The following is a 17,193-nucleotide window of genomic DNA, read 5'->3' on the forward strand; positions in this document are numbered from 1 at the left end:
TCTTGAAGATCATGCTAATAGGCTATTTAGACATCATTATTCTCCTCACCAGCAACTATCCATAGAAGAAAGTTTAGTTGGAACTAAATGCCATACACAACTATTCCAATATATGCCGAATGAGCACCATCACAAGTGGGGGATAAAATTTTGGATTTGTGTGACGCAGTTAGTAAGTATTGTATTGGTTTTTTTTACATACCGAGGAGCAAGATCGATTGAAGACAAAAACAAAATCAAAATTAATGGACTGACCTACACTGTAGTGATGAAACTTCTGTCTCTAGGGAATTATTTTACGAAAGGTTTTCACGTCTACGCAGGTAATTATTTTACCTCAATCCCCCTTGCAAAACATTTACATTCAGTTGAAATTCCCATAGAGAACCTGAAATATTTGTCCCAAGTGAGTAAATTCATAATACCAAATATAGTTGGTTCATTATTGGACATTATAAATTTTCCAGCTAACTCATTCCTGGTTGCCAATGTTTCGCCCCAGTGTGCTAAGTTGGGCTCATCAGTTGGTAAATAGTACACCTACCAAGACGCATAGCTATGGGAATCTACATCTATATCATCTGATCGCCAGGCAGGCATCAGTTTTTTATAATGAGACAGTCTCTCATAGTGCATTGGCACTGCCGGTGGCTCCAAAGGGACCTTGAAAGTATCCAACAATGGGTTGAAGAAAATAATATGAAGGTTAATGGAGGCAAATCAACTGTTACAACTTTTACAAACAGGAGCTTTAAAACTTAATTTGAATATACTTTGGATGAGGTAGTTATCCCAAAAGATGGCAAGTGCAAATACTTAGGTGTGAGATTTGAAAGTAATTTGCACTGGAAGGGTCATATTGATGACATTGTTGGGAAAGCATACAGATCATTACATGTCATAATGAGGCTACTTAAAGGATGCAACAAAGAATTAAAAGAAAAAAAAGTTACTTGAGTATGGTTCGTCCATTATTGGAATATGCAAACAGTGTTTGGGATCCTCACCAAGAATACCTAATAAAAGAAATAGATAGTGTGCAGAGGAAAGCAGCAAGATTTGTAACAGGGGATTTCAGGAGAAAGAGTAGTGTATCAGAAATGTTAAAGGAACTTGGGTGGGAAACTTTAAGTAAGAGAAGGGAGAAAACTAGACTTACAGGATTATATAGAGCCTATACAGGAGAAGAAGCATGGGGAGATATCCGTGAGAAGCTTCAGTTGGAAAATAATTATATCGGCAGGACTGACCACAAATATAAAATTAGAAGGAATTTTAGCAGAAGCGATTGGGGTAAATTGTCATTCATTGGGAAGGGTGTGAAGGAGTGGAACAGTTTACCAGGGGTAGTGTTTGATCCTTTTCCAAAATCTGTACAGATATTCAAGAAGAGAATAAACAGCAACAGAGAAAATAAATGAAATGTTAGAGGGCATTCGACCAGTGCAGGTTATTGTATATAAAAAAAATGTGTGTGAATAAATTAATTCCATCCCCTGGTCTAAGGAGTTTGGACAGCCAAAGTAGGGGACTGCCTGTAGGGGTGAAGTACAGTGGGGACTTCGAGGGCCCTGGGACCGCTACGGTAGCTGTGAAGGCCCTTCAGGAACTCTGAAAAGTGGTGGCAAAAGGGGCTCTGGTTAAGACGCAGCAGGTCGTTATGCTACTTAGGATCCAGAACGGGTTAAAAAAAAAAAAAAGTAAATAAATAAATGCAATGTAAATATTAATGTTATACCAGTTGTATAGTATCATTTGAAGTAATTCCACATACTGTATATCAGTTGACTATATTTGTAAGTAGGACAGGATATATTATAAGTAGAATTTTGTAAACAATATAAATTTATTAAGGATGAGCTGTGTGTTTAATAGAAAACATTGTTAGCGTAAATTGTATAATATTGTATTATAGGAAAAATTTTCTTCTCTTGTTAATTTAATATTTAGTGCTTGACAATAATGTATTTTAGTGTACCATTTGCCACCGAGGTAGACACCTCATTTGCAAATAAAGAGATTTTGATTTGATTTGATTTTGAAGTAGCTTACGCAGTGCCCTCCACGGTATGCAATAGCCATGCGTCTTGGTAGGTGTGCTATTTACCAACTGATGAGCCCAACTTAGCACAATGGGGCAAAATGCTGGCAACCAGGAATGAATTAGCTGGAAAATTTATAATATCCAATAACGGACCAACTATATTGGTTTTATAAATTTACTCATCAGGACAAATATTTCAGGTCCCTATGAGAATCAACATCTATATCACCTGTTTTCTTCTTCTTAAGACGTTGTCTCCAAACGGAGGTAGACGATCCACATGGCCAGCTCCTATCTTGAAGTTGCAGCCATGCCATGTGGATTTATTGGAATATCTCTCAGGATCTTTAATGCAGTGGTTTCCCGTTGCCTTCTGCATCCTAATGTTGTTGACCAAACTGGTTCCTCCACCTTTGGGAACAATTTCTTGTCCCCAGGACAATAGAGTGCCCTTACCCATACCTGCTCATCCACTCTCAAAGAGACTGTTGGCACTTGGTATAGGGGATCTCCTTATACTGGGAGATAATTGGTCCCTTCATTCGTTAGCCGCCTGCATATAAAATATTACTTTTATGTGCAGTCGTTGCCCCCTCTCTACCGCGGGGAGGTGAATGTCAGGATGTCACCGTCATTGAAACAAGGACTAAATGGCACTTCCTTGTTTCTCTGGTTCTTTAGAGAGGATCACCTGTTGTAGGTGCCTAATACTTCATTTTTTCATCCCTGCAATTCTGACATCTACTGTACAACTGTAGAACTCAATCATCCAACATTCTTGTAATAATAATGTTATTTGTTTTACGTCCCACTAACTACTCTTTTACGGTTTTCGGAGACGCCTCCAACATTCTTGTTTGTTCTTCTTCAGTTTATTATTCCCACTCATGTGGTGATGCTGGTGCGGATCCTTCCTCTTCTTATTTTGTGGTTCATTGTCGTCCTCTGCTCCGTTTCCCTGGTGGCTTCATCTCCAACATCTTCCTTCCAGCATATTCATTCCAGTGATTAACATGCCCATATATCGTGAGTCCAGCTTCTTTTAATTTCTCTGAGATTTCCCCACCTTGAGTCTTTTTCTCACTGCTTTTTCCTCACTCTATTCATTCTCTTGCATCCACTGGCAAACATTAACATCCTCATTTTGGCCATGTTCAGTTATATTCTCTCTTTCTTGTTAACTAACATGTCTCTGCTCCATAGATTGTCACTGGTCTAACTATCATCTTATGCACTTTACCTTTCATCTAACAGAATGCCCAGTATCGTTCTCCAATCAAGCCACCCTGTTTGTAATCTGGTATCTTTCTCTTCCCACAGCCCACAATCCTGTTGGACATCGATCCAAAGTACTTAAACTTGCTTGATGTTGGTATATTTGTCCCGACCAATTTCACTTCTCTCCCCCTTTCTACCCAAGTCCATGAGCTGTACATTACTTCCACTGAACTTCATTCCTCCACTTTCAATTTCTTTTCTCCACTCCTCCAGCCAGTTCTTTGCTTTCTTGTCTGTTTCTCAACATAATACGATAACATCTCCAAATATCAGACTTCTATTATTTTTGCTTGCACATGGCTAATTGTTAATGTATACCAGCTTTAACCTGGAGGTCCTGGATATGATTTCCACCCAGGTCCAAATTTTTTACCTGCATCTGAGGGCTGGTTCGAGGTCCCCTCAGCCTCCATGAGAGCAATTGAGAAGCTCTCTGATGGTGAGATGGTGACCCCTGTCTAGAAAGCCAAGAATAATGGCCAAGAGCATTCATTGCACTGACAATGCGTCACCTTGTAATCTGCAGGCCTTCAGGCTGAGCAGCAGTTGCTTGGTAGACCAAGCTATAGCTATAGCACCATGCAGTTTGTTTTGTTTTGGTTTGATCATTGTTAATGTGGAATAAGGACAGAAATTTTATACTATAACTCTTTTTCTCGGTTAACACTGGCAAATAAGGTATCCTAATCATTATTTTTCTGTCTCTAAGCTTTTTCCACATTGTGGTTAAAGTCGTTCAAATCCTAGATGCTCTCAACTTAGGAGCATCGGTTGTAGACCATGGGGTCCCTAGCTGAGTCTGGTATTGCTTCCCCTTACACCAGGCTTCTTACTTTCATCTTTCCTGTCTTGACTTCCCTTGGACAACTCTTGTTCTCTTCTGACCCTGATGGTACTTGGTTTGCTAGTCCTAAAGTGTCTTTCATTTTCATGCTCTTCTTCTTCTTTCGTTGACCTCTGTAGGACCACGGGCAGTTTTGTCATGGTTTGGGTTTTCTTCTTCTCCTCCTAGAACCTCTTCATCCTCTCTCTCCTTATCTCCTGTTTTTCTGCTGATATTTTCAGTATCCTCTTCTCTTTTCTCCTCCACTGGTGCATCTCTGTCCTATCCCTGTACCTTTCTTTGTCATTGAGCTCTGGTATATTGGTTGGTGTTTATTTACTTCTCCAGTTCTCTGTCCATTCCACCTTGATATGCATCTTAGTTCATTCCTTCCAGAGTTCAATAACTCTTCTAGTCGTTCTCTCCATGTCCATCCTGGTCACATATCCAGGAAATCTTGCTCTTTAAACAAAGTAGAAATGTGCACAAATTATGCAAAAGTTAGTCATTTGACTATGGTTTTGTGCAGTAGTCTATGATTGATTTCAAATGCTTTTCACATGTCACTACATGATATTGGCCACAGTATTTATCACATAAATCACATACACAATCTTGTCCTGGGTTGTGAAAGAATTTCGATTTACATAGTTTATGATGGTAGCCATTTATCGCCATAGAGTTTACGAAGTGGCAGAGTTCTTTATTTGTACCTATCCATGATCTATTCAGCATTGCCTCAGTTGTATGAAATTCGGCCCAGATTTCCTTTCTTTTACTCTTCCTGTCTTCCATCAACTTACTCCATCCACATGTAGAGCGCAGGTCAAATTTCATTCGCAGGTCTTTCATTAAAAGGTATCCTAGAGTGTCTTTCATTAAAAGCGTTTCTCCCACGAGCTCGTAAACTAGCCTCGACTTTGTATATTTATATACCCCGAGGGCAGCCGTCAGGAAGCGGGCTTTGACGTTTTCCAGGCAGATGAGGTCCCTAGTGCTTAGACTCTCCCGGTTAACTGTATCCCGTAAGTAAGGATAGGGATTATTTTCATTTCGAAAAAGGCCATAGCAAATTTCAGAGATATTCTTGTGATCATTCTGATGTCATAAATAGCTTTAGTAGCTGCTGCTGTTCTTTGTGAATGAGTGCACTGTTGTCTGCAATGTTAGGCCCAAATATTTGAAACTGTTTACAGTTTGTAGTAGTCCTTCCTTGAAGTATACTTTATCTTCTGAGGAGAGACATCCTCCTTTCCTGAAGAGCATGTGTGTGGTCTTCCCTGCATTGATCTGAAGTCCATTTTCATCTGCCCATCTTCCTAGAACGTTTATTCCTTTTTACAGCTCCTGTAAGTCATATGAACCTATTACCGTATTGTATATATTGAGGTCCTTTGTTTGTTTCCTAATTGCCTGCACAGCATCATACGTTGCCACGTTAAACAGTAAAGGGCTAAGAGGATCTCCTTGTAGTACTCCGTTAGCCTGCGTAATTTCGTGTGATGTTGAAACATTATCTGTGATTCGAACAAAGTTGTTCCTTAACATGTTGTAAATCAGGACAATGAGCTCCTTGTTTCTCTCTACCATCTGATCTAATTTGGAGGAGATGATCATCCTGTTTAGCCCATCAAATGCTTTGGTGAAGTCCTTTGAGTCTTATTTCTTCGGAGATTGTCCTCATGTTTCGGTACAGTTTGTTCCTTGATTTTCATTCCCATCTTTCATCTCCTCTTTTTGGTCCCATTCTCTTTCTCAGAATTCTTCTTTCTTCTTTCTCCACTTGCTCTGGCCCATGCCTTCCTATTGTCATCATCTCGGCCGCGTACAGTACTGCATTTGAACTCTTTAAACGACATCAATGAACGATGTTTCTACATTGTTCACTGCTTGTGCATATATTGTTTTCTAAATGCCACTGCTACCATATGACGACTTACAGATGTCAGAACTTTGTAGCGAGGGATACACAAGTTTCAAGAATCTTCGGCATCCAGATTGATCAACGTGAATCATCCTTCAATGGCAGCTAAGTGCCTTATTTTAATGCAATTTATGCATAATTCAAAACTTCATTGTGACCGTTTCATCTTCAACTTTTAACCTTATAGCATCAAACCACAATGTTTCTGTGGCATATGTACATTGTTTATGGACTATTTGATATGTTGTGCAATTTGTATTGTTGGCTGATGATGACCTTGACCTTAGGTCACAACTAGTACCAAATAAATGTTTCATTTGTAATGTAAACCGCATTACAAAAATTTTGTATCTGAAAGGTGGAACTGTTAAACTAAAACTTTTAATTTTATTGGTCACTTTTACCTTGTAGTCCGTGAGTTTTGCCTTTTCATGCCTTTTTTCTTTTAAAGATACCTTCAGTCTTCGAAGGTCCTTGCCTATTCTGATTACAGTTGCTTAAATGTATTCCCCTTTAAGCACAAATCATCACCGCCACTCTTTAAGCTATTTACAGTACATTAACTTAAAACAGAGATAAAACCTGAAATATTTTTCTAACTTGTAAACTTTTTTTTTTTTTTTTTTTCAGAATCGTCTGTTGACACTTCAAAGAGAAAACATAGTCTCTCCTATAAGAGAAGAAGACAAAGAGGAAAAGACAACAAAGAAGAACATAATAATTGATGAGTGCAGCTTGTTACGTCATCAAATCTTGATGTCTACGTACGTAATTGGTGGACCAAGTGAGCGTACTATCCCTTCTATCGAAATGGACTTTGACACTCTAGAAGATGATGAGGGTCCTCGTCTGTTTGGTGAATTACCCAACATCCCTATTCGGTCCCCTAATGTCCGATCTAGTCGATATAAAAGTTATTCAGACTTGCAAAAGTTCTTACAAGACACACGAAAAGGCCTCCATGATTCCAACTGGCTGGTTCGTGCCAGGAAGTTATTCAGAACTGCATGTCAAGAGCCTGTCAAGGTAAATAATTTGATATCATGTTCACACTTTTTCAAACAGTTCAAGTTCAGATTCATCTCAGGAGGATAGCAAGCAATATTTCTTTACCATAACCAATCTTGAGTATCTTGCTTTCAAGATGCAAGACTGGAAATTTTATTATACAGGGTGACCCAAGAGTCCGTTAACATTTGGTGGGGCAATACTTCACAGAATATTGGAGGTAGAGGGGAAATAATTGACACACATGATTGGTATGACATGGCATTTTTATTGACACTAAAAGAAGTACACAAAATGACCAACAGATGGTGTTGGACAGCAACACGTCAGGTACAAATGGACACATGCTTGACATGACATGGGGGTTTTATTGACACCAACAACAAGTCCACAAACAAGCCAACAGATGGTGCTGGACAGCAACATGACAGTTTACAGTGCTGTTCACGACATTGTCCCTTGACTACAGGTACCGTACATACGGATATGCTGTACAGTGCTGTTCACGATATTGTCCCTCGACTGCAGGTATTGTTGATGAATGATGGCCGACATGTCAACCATGTGTTATAAAGAACATCGTCTTTGCTATACCTCGATTGTTATACTAATTATTGCTTGTGTATCGTATGAAGCGCCATCGTTTTGTGTAACTTTATTTTGGTGTCAATAAAACTCCATGTCATGCCAATCATGTGTGTCAATTATTACCTCTCTACCTCCAATATTCCTAGAAGTATTGCCTCGTCAAATGTTAACTTTTGGGTCACCCTGTATAATTAAATAGTAACTTAGATTGTCTATGATTATAATTGTTCCGGTCTCATGATATTCATGAAACATTCATTTCCAAATAATAATCTTTATTTTGTAAGCATGGCTGTGAATAAAATATCTGTTTACTTTCCTCATTATTTGTATGTGAAAGAGGCAAACTATAGGGTATTTTTGTTTTATGACATAAGATATCGAAGTATGAAAATTCACCCACCATTTTACACATACATCGAAAGGGATAAAATGAGATATTTTAGAATCTCTAGAAATTAATAGATTCCCAACACATGATCAAAGATAAAATTGAAAATGAATATTTAAAAATTAGCAGCAACTGTGTGTTTCAAAGACTACTGATCCAATGTAGATGTTATCAATTCATAATGCACGTAACCCCTATTCTTATACAACATAGTTTGATATTCGATGAAAACAGTTGTGTATTGGATAGAGCAACAATTCATTGTCATAATTTCGCCGTTTGATGATGGAGCCTGGACTCTGAAGTACAACATTCAATAAGGATAGTCATTGGTAACAAATTTAATTATTCATTAAGGGTATTTTTAATGTAGGTATTATGAAGAGTATGCTCCACATCCTCAGAAGAGGAACTCGACCAACTGTGACTGCGACTGTTTTAACAGTATACTTTTCTGTGTGGTTCCAGCTGATAAATATATTGTTGAAGTAGAAATAGGATGTACATCCTTTGTAATTTGCAAATTATGCACCATCCTCAGGAATTTCAGACATCCAATGGTATTGTCTTCTCCTTCCATGAATAATTTCTGTCCATCATTGATTTTTCTGTATTTGAAAGCAGTGGAGTTTAATAGATACCGGATAGATGGATGTAAAAGAATCTTAATTTTCCTTCTCATTTCAAAAGTTTTCAGTGGGAAATTGTCCCTTGTTATAGAAGGAGAATATGTTCACCTTAAAAATTATATTTTTAAAGTCATTGAAGTTTGTGGCACACTTCTGCATATTGTTTCTGCAATATGAAAACAGAGGTGCTTACTCTGGAATGAGTGATGAAGACAGCTTCACCTCAGCAAAAGTACATGCCACAGCAAGCACACATCCCACTCCACAAGACTGGACAGTCAATTCCTGTGTTCTCAGATTTCTTAGTCTTCGCTGTGTGATGATATTCTAAAACATTAATAAATATAAAAAATTATGCATGTCCAACCCTTGTCCTGTTTTTCTATGTGGTCGGGTATGAAGTGAGATGAACAATCATGGCGAGTTTTTTATGACCGGATGCTCTTCCTGACATCAATCTCATCGGAAGAGTTAATGAGATGAAATGAATGATGTGATACATGATAGTAGGAAGGGAGAGGGTGGAACCCGGTATCGGCACATAGCCTTCTCCTGTCGAATAGCAACAAGGAGTCTGCTCAAGGATTTATGACTCCATCCAACAGACGAATCACCATCACCTCACTCCATATCAGCACTGCAGAGAGGTTTAGGATTTAATCCAGGCTTTCTGCGCAATCTGGATGATATGAGTAAAGAACTTTAATTAGAGATAAGGCTTCTTGCGGAGGATGTTATACTGTATAGAGTAGTAAATAAATTACAAGATTATGAGCAACTGGAAAATGATCTCGATAATGTTGTGAGATGGACAACAGGCAATGGTATGATGATAAATGGGGTTAAAAGTCAGGTTGTGAGTTTCACTAATAGGAAAAGTTCTCTCAGTTTTAATTACTGTGTTGATGGGGTGAAAATTCCTTATAAAGGTCACTGTAAGTACCTAGGTGTTAATATAACGAAAGATCTTCATTGGGGTAATCACATAAACAGGATTGTAAGTTTTCTAAAATTGCCGTATTCATAAGAAGCTTCAATAGCGTGATTTATGAATTATTCATCTGAAAGATAGATATACTGTATAAACAGCAGCAATATTGATAATAATGCATTATTCCATTATGGTTGTACTGTCCTAATTAAAATTACATAATAAATTACATGATAATAATGAAAAAGGGTATAGATCTCTGCACCTGGATATGAGGGTATTTAGGTGTTGCAGTAAGGATGTAAAGAAGAGGGCATATAAGTCTCTAGTAAGACCCTGACTGGAGTATGGTTCCAGTGTATGTGACCCTCACTAGGATTACTTGATTCAAGAACTGGAAGAGTGGTATGTTTCGAGCTGTCGGTGGAGAGATGGTGTGGAATGACATTAGTCATTGATTGATTGATTGAAATCGCCCAGAACAAATCATATTGCTCTCCTGTGGATCTTTTCCAGTTCTTGAATCAAGTAATCCTGTTGAGTGTCCCATACGTGTTGTTTCACAATTCTTTAGGCAGCATATTCACTTTCGAGGATCCCAGGTGTAAGTTTTCCTCTGACCTGTTTCGCGTTTTCTTTTGCTGTACTGCCCCCATTTTTCCCGAGCTAAGCCCAGCCATCGAGCGATGAGTCCCAAGGTGGACCGTTCGATCGTTGGCTATCACTTTCTAGAGGCATTTAAGGGTTGTAAGGATTGATGACCAAGCAGGATAAAAAGAAATATTAAAACAACACTCTGACATTTATTCACATAAGCAATTAAACAACAAAATATTCTTGCTAATATTTCCTTTTTACATAACAGAGCTTTCATAATATCGGGTTTCTTCCTCGATTTAGAGTGACTTGTGTTCATATCTCCAGCTCTACTGTGCTGTAAATGAAACCAAAGAAGTAATTAGGCCACTTGCCTTTTTAAACCAAACATTTGACTGAAAGAACTAAATAAACATGTGTTCAAAGTTTCACCAACTTAAAGTTGCCTCAACACGTGGTCTTTACGATGTACACAACCGAATTAGTCATTTACAATATTTAATAATGGTTAATGACACTAACATGAACTTCAGTAGCAAAGAAAAACTGTTTCCAAAATTCTCAAAATTAATTAATTATTATCTCGATTATTATTATTATTATTATCATTCAATTAACCTGTTTCATTGTAACACGATCGTGTTCTTACTAATTCTCCACCGCATCATTTATCTAATGTTCATCATTAATATTTCAGAGTAATGATTTTTGATTAATTATTAATGACTTATTTTTACAATGTTTCAAAGCAATCATGCGGCTGACAAATTTCTACCTTTGATCTTTGCATTTCATTTCTATTCAAATTAATCTTAAAGTATTTCAGATTTTTAGAAATTTACATTACCAACGTGTGAGCTAGTTAAATAAATTTTCTTACAAATCGAGTGCCTTTACAAAATAACGAGATGATCTTTCCTTTTAAATCTCGCAAAAAAAATTAAATTCCTTCCTAGTCTTCCTTGACTTAATTTAATTAAACTTTCCCTTAAGGGCATGAAATTATTTCTTAAGGCAACACACAACGATGAATGTGATCCGCGTCACGGCGAGTGCGCAACCAGATCAAAATTAAATGAAATAAACATGGCACAAGAGAAATATACACATTTACACACACACATTCACACTAGGGAAACACGTTTTACGTACACTATTTACAACGAATCCTGACTTGGCAATTTTAGTTATGATTTTTATCGATGGTCGGGACGCGTAATGTCTCGCAAGAATAATCCGTGCACAGACATTCTCTTACATTAATGGTGGCTAGTGATCGAAGTCATGAGTATCACTTGGTAGAAATACATTTCACATATCAGCGCAAGTTCATCTAATTCATGAGATTATAATGGAAGATTCTAGTAAAATCCATAAGCACTACCATCATGTGGGCTACAGGTTGAATTTACCGCAAGCGTGAGCCTTACTTGCATTATTTTTACTTCCTACCTGTGAAATACACTCACAAACACGTGCTCCACTAATTATAATCTATCTTGCGCTCCAAATACACAAGAATAAATCAATATCACCACTAATTCATCATTTACTCAATTATGCAACAAATATCCCTCAGGATAGGCCATATTCCAGACCCTTCATGAACAGAGCACATTCTATCTCACATTTAGGAATTCTACAGTAGTTTTATGGCTCACGAGCGTTTACTTCTGTTTTACCCGATCTTTAATCAACATTATTATTATTTAAGTGATTATTACATCTACTGATTCTCCTGGAATGTCGTAAAATTAGATGACTTCATCATAAAAAACAACAAGTGATTTTAAAAGACACTAGGTTCGACCCTATTCACTCAAAATGTACACGCAAATTTTCCGTCCGGTAACTTTCAATATTACAAATAAAGTAGATTTATCGTGTGGTCAGTGATTATTAAACTTAAGCTCCTTAAGCATGGGAAGTCAGTCAAAGACAACCTACATGTCTACTCTAATAGATTCCAAAATCTCATTCACACGTACCTAGTCTACCATGACACCTTAAGAAGTAGGAAAATGAAATATTTCTAACTACAGCAAACTGATAGATCTACGACTTAAGAAGAAAGACCTCTAGTTGTACAAAAGATAGGACAGATAAATTAAATTAAAAAGGTACTCAAGTTTTTGTAGAGTTCGATTCCCGTCGACAGTCAGTTATTTCAGCATACTCCGGCCAGTCTTCTTCCAATTACCAGAGACGCCTTACATTTTTACAGCTCCATGGAGGCTCTATGATGGATGTCCCTCGATGAAATGATGTTGGTAGTTGCGGAATTCTTCATCTTGAGATCTTCAATTCCAAGACGTCTTCGTTGATTGCTGGTCACAAGCTGTAACTGAGATGACAAAATTAAGTATTTTGTACAAGCACACGCAGAATAGAAACAGCTCGTCTACACTGTCACACTTAACTTGGCTCCTAGGTGTTTTTATTCCACAGAATTCACTAATTATCAGACTAAATTCTGGTAGAACGGGCGTCGACTTGTCTTGAAATTTCTCCTTCCACGTGGTCCGGTGATGTGATGTCTCTCACAGCAAACAAGCATTAAGAAGAGCGTAAAGCGAAGAGCATTAAGCATTAAGAGAGCGATCCACTCGAAGCAAGGCCTTTTATATCTAATTAGCCCAGGGAGGCGTGTTCTTCAGCGAGTACGGTAATTGGCTGATGATCACCTTTAATTTGCGCAGACTATTCTAGAAACAGGCTGAGTCGCGCGTGCGAAGGTAGTCACGTGGTTAGCTATAACCTTGACACAGTCCTGCCGGTGACGTATCGCACCCCTCTGAACGACAAAAAAAACTCGTTCACGGCTCGCCACAAGTTCCCAAGTGATGTGTTGCGGCTTCAAGCAGACAATAAAATCTTTGCTTTCCACTTGTTAAAATATTTATAAGATCGCCAATTTTCACGGGGACATCTCTCCCTTGGTTGGAGTATAATTTCATTTGTAGATGAAATTATTACATAACAGTGTCCATTACTATTGTTCCGGAAAATTGGTTGTTGAATCACCTGGTAATAACTCAGTTGAGCTCGCGATAGGTGTGAGACTCGGAGTTCCTCGTTCCGCTCCTGGCATCCAGTAGCCTAGTCTCTCCATACAGGGTGTTTCTCAAGTTTTATTTCTATCTTCAGTAACTTATTTTTCCCTTTTAACAGATGGTTACACGGTGTCAGCTAGTGGTGTAGGTGTTCGGTAGAGTCTTAAATTAGCGGCATTGTGGACAGCTTCGTAAGATTTATCCAGACTTTGTATTTTATAGGAGTTGTTGCCAAAGACTTTAATGATCTTGTAGGGTCCCACAAACAAGGGTGCAAATTTAGCATAAAATTTGCTTGTAGGCTCGGACACAGCTGGTCTCCTCAATAATACGTATTCGTTTAATCGGAGAGGTCGGTGAAATCTCCTCCCTTGAACCCTTCGGTTACGTCTCTCAGCGTGGCGTCTCAGTGATTCCGTTGCCTTCTCAATGTTTTCCTGGGGAGTAGGTCTTATGGTTCCAGGACACTGAATGATGTGATCCCAAGATCTCACAGGGTAATTATTAAAATGAAGCACTGATGGAATTTGGGAGGTAGCTTCGTGAATAGTGCCATTAGAACATTCCATAATAATCGGAAGTACATCTACCCATTTCCAATGAGCATTCCCGCAGAATATTCTACAGAACTTGGCCAGCTCTTGCATTACACGTTCCGCTGGATTACTGGACGGATGTCTCACGGAATTTAGTACGTGTTTGATGCCCAGTTGGGTCATGGCTTGTTTAAATTCGGCCGAGGTGAATTGTGGTCCGTGGTCTGTTAGAATAGCCTGAGGCTTTCCCATGTGAGGAATTATATTCCGGGTGATTCTCCACAGAACGGCTTTAGTGGTGGCCTTCTGGATTGGATATAACGTCACGTACTTGGAAAACACATCGATGGTGACAACCACATGACGGTTCCCTCGCTTAGAAGTTGGAATCTGACCGAACAAGTCCATTGCGTAGAGTTCTTTCGGAGCAGATGGCAAAATAGGAATGGGACTTTGCTGTAATAAATGAGAGCTTGGTTTGACTCTCTGACAAGTGTCACATGTCCTGACGACATCATTTACAAAGGTTCTCAATCCTTCCCATGTGAATGATTCTAATATCGTGGCAACAGTCTTATCTACTCCACCATGACCTGTAATTCTATGGACGTGCCAAGTAAGAAGTTCCCGTAGCTTCGGCGGTATAACAGCTCGTAGTTTCGTCCTAGCAGAGTCAATGAACTTATACAGGGTTCCATTGATATAACGGAAATTTCTAGCTTGTCTCTTTATTTTCCGAAATCCTGGCTCGTTTGGGGTAAGTTTGTCTTCGAGACAGTCAATGATAGGCCGTAACTTAGGGTCCCGCTTCTGTGCCTGTCGAAGGTAACCAAGTTTGCGTAGGAACTCGTGGTCTTCCTGAATTAACGCGATCTGATGTATCTCTGCGACTTCAGAATTAGGGTTTCGACTCAGGCAGTCGGCTAACAGGTTGTTCTTCCCGGAGCAATGTTCTAACTGGAGGTTAAATTGTTGTACAAAGAGTGTCCATCTGAAAACTCGTTCGGAAGCCATAGTTGTTTTTAGCATGAAAGTTAATGCACGATGGTCAGTCCTGACAATGATGGGAAATCCGTAAATTAATTTCTGCCAGTATTTGAGAGCGTAGACTATGGATAACATTTCCAGTTCAGTTACGGAGTAATGTTTTTCGTGCTTCCTTATCTTCCTGCTGACGAAAGCCAAGTATGTCCTGTTTTCAGGGTTCTCTTTATCTTCTTGGAAAAGAACGGCTCCTATCCCAATGTTTGAGGCATCAGTTTGTAGAATGAAGGGCCTAGTAAAGTCAGGGTATCCCAGCTTAACGTTGTTTACGAGCATTTCTTTCGTCTTAGCGAAGGCTTCGTCACATTCGGCGCTCCACTTCCATCTATTGCCTTTCTTTAGGAGATCCTGCAATGGAGCAACTGTCTGAGTGTAGTTAGGACAGTGGTTCGAAAAGAACTGGGCCATTCCCAAGAATTGCCGGACCTGTTTCACTCTCACAGGCTTAGGAAAATTACTAATGGCTTCGATCTTGACTGGGTTGGGTTTCACGCCATCGCCGTCTATGATGTGTCCCAGAAATAAAATCTCGGACTTGCAAAAGTGAGACTTCTTCAGGTTCACGTGGAAGCCAGCGTCGGATAAATTCTTAAGGAGTTTCTCCAATTTAACGAGGTGTTCCTCTAACGTTTCACTCGCTAGGAGGAGATCATCAACATACCTCGTTGTGAAGGCTTTAACCTCGTCGGTTAGGCATCTTTCGAGTGCTCGGATAAGCGCGCAGCCAGCGTTACGGATTCCGAAGGGTAGCCTGCAGAAAACATAGGTTTGCTGGTTGTATATGAAGCCTGTCAATAGCCTAGATTTTTCTTCAAGCAGAATATGGAAGTAGGATGACGTAAAATCAACAGAAGAGAAGTATCTCATACCCCTGAATTTTCTAATGACGTCTTTGATCGTCGGAGGCTGATCATTCTCCGGAATTAGCTTTTCGTTCACGGATCGAGCGTCTAAACACACGCGCAGCGATCCGTCTGGCTTAGACACGACTACTAAAGGGTTAATGAATGGACTGCTAGCTTTCATGACAATTCCATCCCTCTCCATTTCTTCAATAATCTTGCCGACCCTGGAGTAAAATTTTTCCGGTATCGGATACGGCTTCTTCTTGAAAGGTAGCCAGTCTGTTACAAGAAGTGAGTATTGAAAGTTGGGAATAAGACCTGGTTTGGAATCGAACAAGTTCTTATATTTCAGTAGCAAATTCTGCAGCTGAATCTGTTCTTTTTCCGTACCCATGGCTTGCCTTGATTTCTCAAAAATGAGATCGAAGGGGTGTATGTCGTTATCGCCTTCTTCTAATACTTTATCCATGGCCATTAAAATTTCCTCAGAGGCCTCATGGTCTTCGGTTTCCCTCGGAGATAAGGCGTCTGTTTCCCCGCAATAAGCAGATGGGTCGTTTACATCGGAAGGGTTTAGCATGGCAGTCTCGGAAAAATCCGCCTTCCTGAATTGAATGGAGTTTGACTGCATGTCAATCATGGCTTGGTAAGACATTAGGAAGTCTGCACCCAAAATAATATTAAATTTAATGTTGGACATGGCTAGGAATACTTGAGGAAATATCGTCCGTCCAATCTCGACATCCAACAATGTCTGTTGTTTACACATGACAGACTTGTCCGGTATTATGCCTTTAATTTTTACGTGAGATACCGGTATGACAGGTATATCATTTCGGTCCCTCAGGTCTCTCAAAAATGCCGTCGAAATGACGCTAATCGTCGATCCAGTATCTATGAGACATTTTACGTGAACATTGCAGATTCGTGCTGAAATGATGGGTAATGTCGATGGTATTTCGCTGTTACGCTGACCAACCTCATCCAACAAGTCTTCGGGCTTGGTAGTCCATGAGTCGACCTGTACCACAATCCATTCTTGAAGTTTAGTGATTTTGCCTTCAGGATTCAGGCTATCTCCTCTTACTGGAGATGGAGTTTTTTTTTGTCAGCACCTTGGCTGTGCTCCTGACTCGAGTTGTTATGTTGGCTTCCCCGAGCCTTGGCCTCTTGGTATTGAAGGCTTTCCGCTCCCACGATATCAGGGTTGGTATCCTGGGTTTGGATTGCTCTTCGCCATCTTTCGTTTTCCTGCGTCGAGTTTTGAAGGTCTTTTAGATATTTCTCCTTTTCTTCTTCTCGCCAGTCTCTCCTTCCTCTTGAGTGGCGGAAGTCCTGGTTTCGGTTCCAGCTCCTTCGGTAATCTGAGTATGGACGCTTCCTCTCGTTACGTCTGGAATATTCCCAGTTTCTAATGGGTCTATTTCTGCGTACGGGCGATCGATCACGAGGTGAATCTTGCCCTCCAGGGTTACGTTTCCACGTTCTCCCTTGGTTGACTG

At 39.5% G+C, this 17,193-nt stretch overlaps 1 protein-coding gene across 1 annotated transcript in view; it reads left to right on the plus strand.

Moving 5' to 3' along the window:
• The window catches only part of LOC136865962 (protein broad-minded), a 108,815-nt gene that overhangs the window by 39,186 nt on the left and 52,436 nt on the right, over window positions 1–17,193 (plus strand). The window contains exon 4 of the mRNA XM_067142530.2: window positions 6,700–7,095. Coding sequence (XP_066998631.2) covers window positions 6,700–7,095 — 396 coding nt within the window. The remainder of the gene's footprint in view (window positions 1–6,699; window positions 7,096–17,193) is intronic.

Source organism: Anabrus simplex, chromosome 3 (genome assembly GCF_040414725.1).
Source record: "Anabrus simplex isolate iqAnaSimp1 chromosome 3, ASM4041472v1, whole genome shotgun sequence".
NCBI classification, from domain to species: domain Eukaryota; kingdom Metazoa; phylum Arthropoda; class Insecta; order Orthoptera; family Tettigoniidae; genus Anabrus; species Anabrus simplex.